Genomic DNA, 1,727 nt, shown 5'->3' with positions numbered 1-1,727 from the left:
CAGGCAATGCTACAGGCTTGGAGCAGAGTGGCTGGAGGACTGTGAAGAGGAAATGGACCTGGGGGTATTGGTTGATGCTTTGCTGAATATGAGCCAGCAATGTGCCCAGGTGGCCAAGAAAGCCAGTGGCATCCTGGCTTGTGTCAGAAATGGTGTTGCTAGCAGGAGCAGGGAAGTGATCATCCCTCTATACTCAACACTGGTGAGACTGCACCTCGAGTACTGTGTTCAGTCTTGGGCCCCTCACTACAAGAAAGACATTGAGGCCCTGGAGTGTGTTCAGAGAAGGGCAATGAAGCTGGTGAGGGGTCTGGAGCACAAACCTTATGAGGATCATCTCAGGGAGCTGGAATTGTTCAGTGTGGAGAAGAGGAGGCTCAGGGGTGACCTTATCGTTCTCTACAACCACCTGAAGGGAGGTTGTGGTGAATTGGAGGTCAACCTCTTCTCCCATGTAACTAGCAATAGGACTAGAGGGTATGACCTCAAGTTGCACTAGGGGAGATTCAGATTGAACATTAAGAAATACTACTTCTACGAGAGAATGGTCAGGTACTGGAACAGGCTGCCCAGGGAGGTGGTGGAGACACCTTCCCTGGAGGTGTTCAAGAAAAGGGTAGATGATGTACCGAGGGACATTGTTTAGTGGGAAATATTGGTGATAGGTGGATGGTTGGACTGGATGATCTTAGAGGTCTTTTCCAACCTTGGTGATTCTATGATTCTGTGATTCTATGATTCTATGGTCTGTTCTGGTTCCCAAGCCACAACATGGCTCAATGATAAATTTGTTGCCTTAGGAATAAAGAAAAAGAGACTTCAGTCTGCCATTATAAAGCTGCTTGTTTGACACTCACAACTTGGAATTTAAGTATTAATGAAAGAACAAGATGGAGGGCACTTTCAAGGGCTGCTTTGAGGCAATGCCTCCTATTTTATTACTTTGGCCCACTACATCAGAGGCAGGTGTTGGTGGTATGGCAGTAGAGGTTGAACCTTACCTCCATTATTCCAATACATTTTGTTGCCATGCGACAGACTCTTGTTTATCGCTGTTGAAAATGCATAGCTAATGGTGGTGTCTATGTTGAAAAATAGTGTTTTGTAACTAAGAATTTGATCTATCAAATAGTGATATTGTGCTCTTTGTATCTGTTGTAGTTTCCATGGAAATAAATGAGGCATTACTTTCAGAGCGATCTAAATATTTCCATATGTTTCATCTAAAAATGTGGGTTTTTTTACTGAATCTATGTATTGGAGAAATGCCTATCTTAAATTGAAAATTTCATGTAACTGTATATATAAGCAATTTTTTAATTAATCTGGAATGCAAAAATGTAATCTTTTGACTGGTTGTACACCAGTCATTCTAAATTCACTTGGAAAAAAGAAATTTACTCCAGATGACATATTCGTGTTTTGTGGTTCACTTGTTTCTGATGACAATGTGTTCACTTCAGATAGGACTAAATTGGAATTTATTTGTTCTAATAAATACTTGTTAAAATTGCTAGGAGCCATATATGGAAGGGGTAAATCCATTCATCAAGAGTAACAAACATCGCATGATCATGTTCTTAGATGAACTTGGGGTAAGTGGTTTTAAAAAACAAATAAAGCTATTGGAAGTTGCGTAGCAACATAGTATAGCAAAAAATATATTAATTTAGCACTGCTGTATATATCAGATCTAATTTTTAAGCTTCTCCCTGAAGATTATGGCT

The 1,727-nt window shown here is 40.5% G+C and overlaps 1 protein-coding gene across 1 annotated transcript in view; it reads left to right on the top strand.

Moving 5' to 3' along the window:
• Window positions 1–1,153: 1,153 nt before the first annotated feature.
• The window catches only part of LOC104915780 (ras GTPase-activating protein 1-like), a 3,136-nt gene continuing 2,562 nt past the window's right edge, over window positions 1,154–1,727 (top strand). The window contains exon 1 of the mRNA XM_010726700.3: window positions 1,154–1,595. Coding sequence (XP_010725002.1) covers window positions 1,527–1,595 — 69 coding nt within the window. The 5' untranslated portion in view covers window positions 1,154–1,526. The remainder of the gene's footprint in view (window positions 1,596–1,727) is intronic.

Source organism: Meleagris gallopavo, unplaced genomic scaffold (assembly GCF_000146605.3).
Source record: "Meleagris gallopavo isolate NT-WF06-2002-E0010 breed Aviagen turkey brand Nicholas breeding stock unplaced genomic scaffold, Turkey_5.1 ChrUn_random_7180001851134, whole genome shotgun sequence".
In the NCBI taxonomy this organism is placed as follows: domain Eukaryota; kingdom Metazoa; phylum Chordata; class Aves; order Galliformes; family Phasianidae; genus Meleagris; species Meleagris gallopavo.
This window is presented reverse-complemented; position numbering and strand designations above follow the sequence as displayed.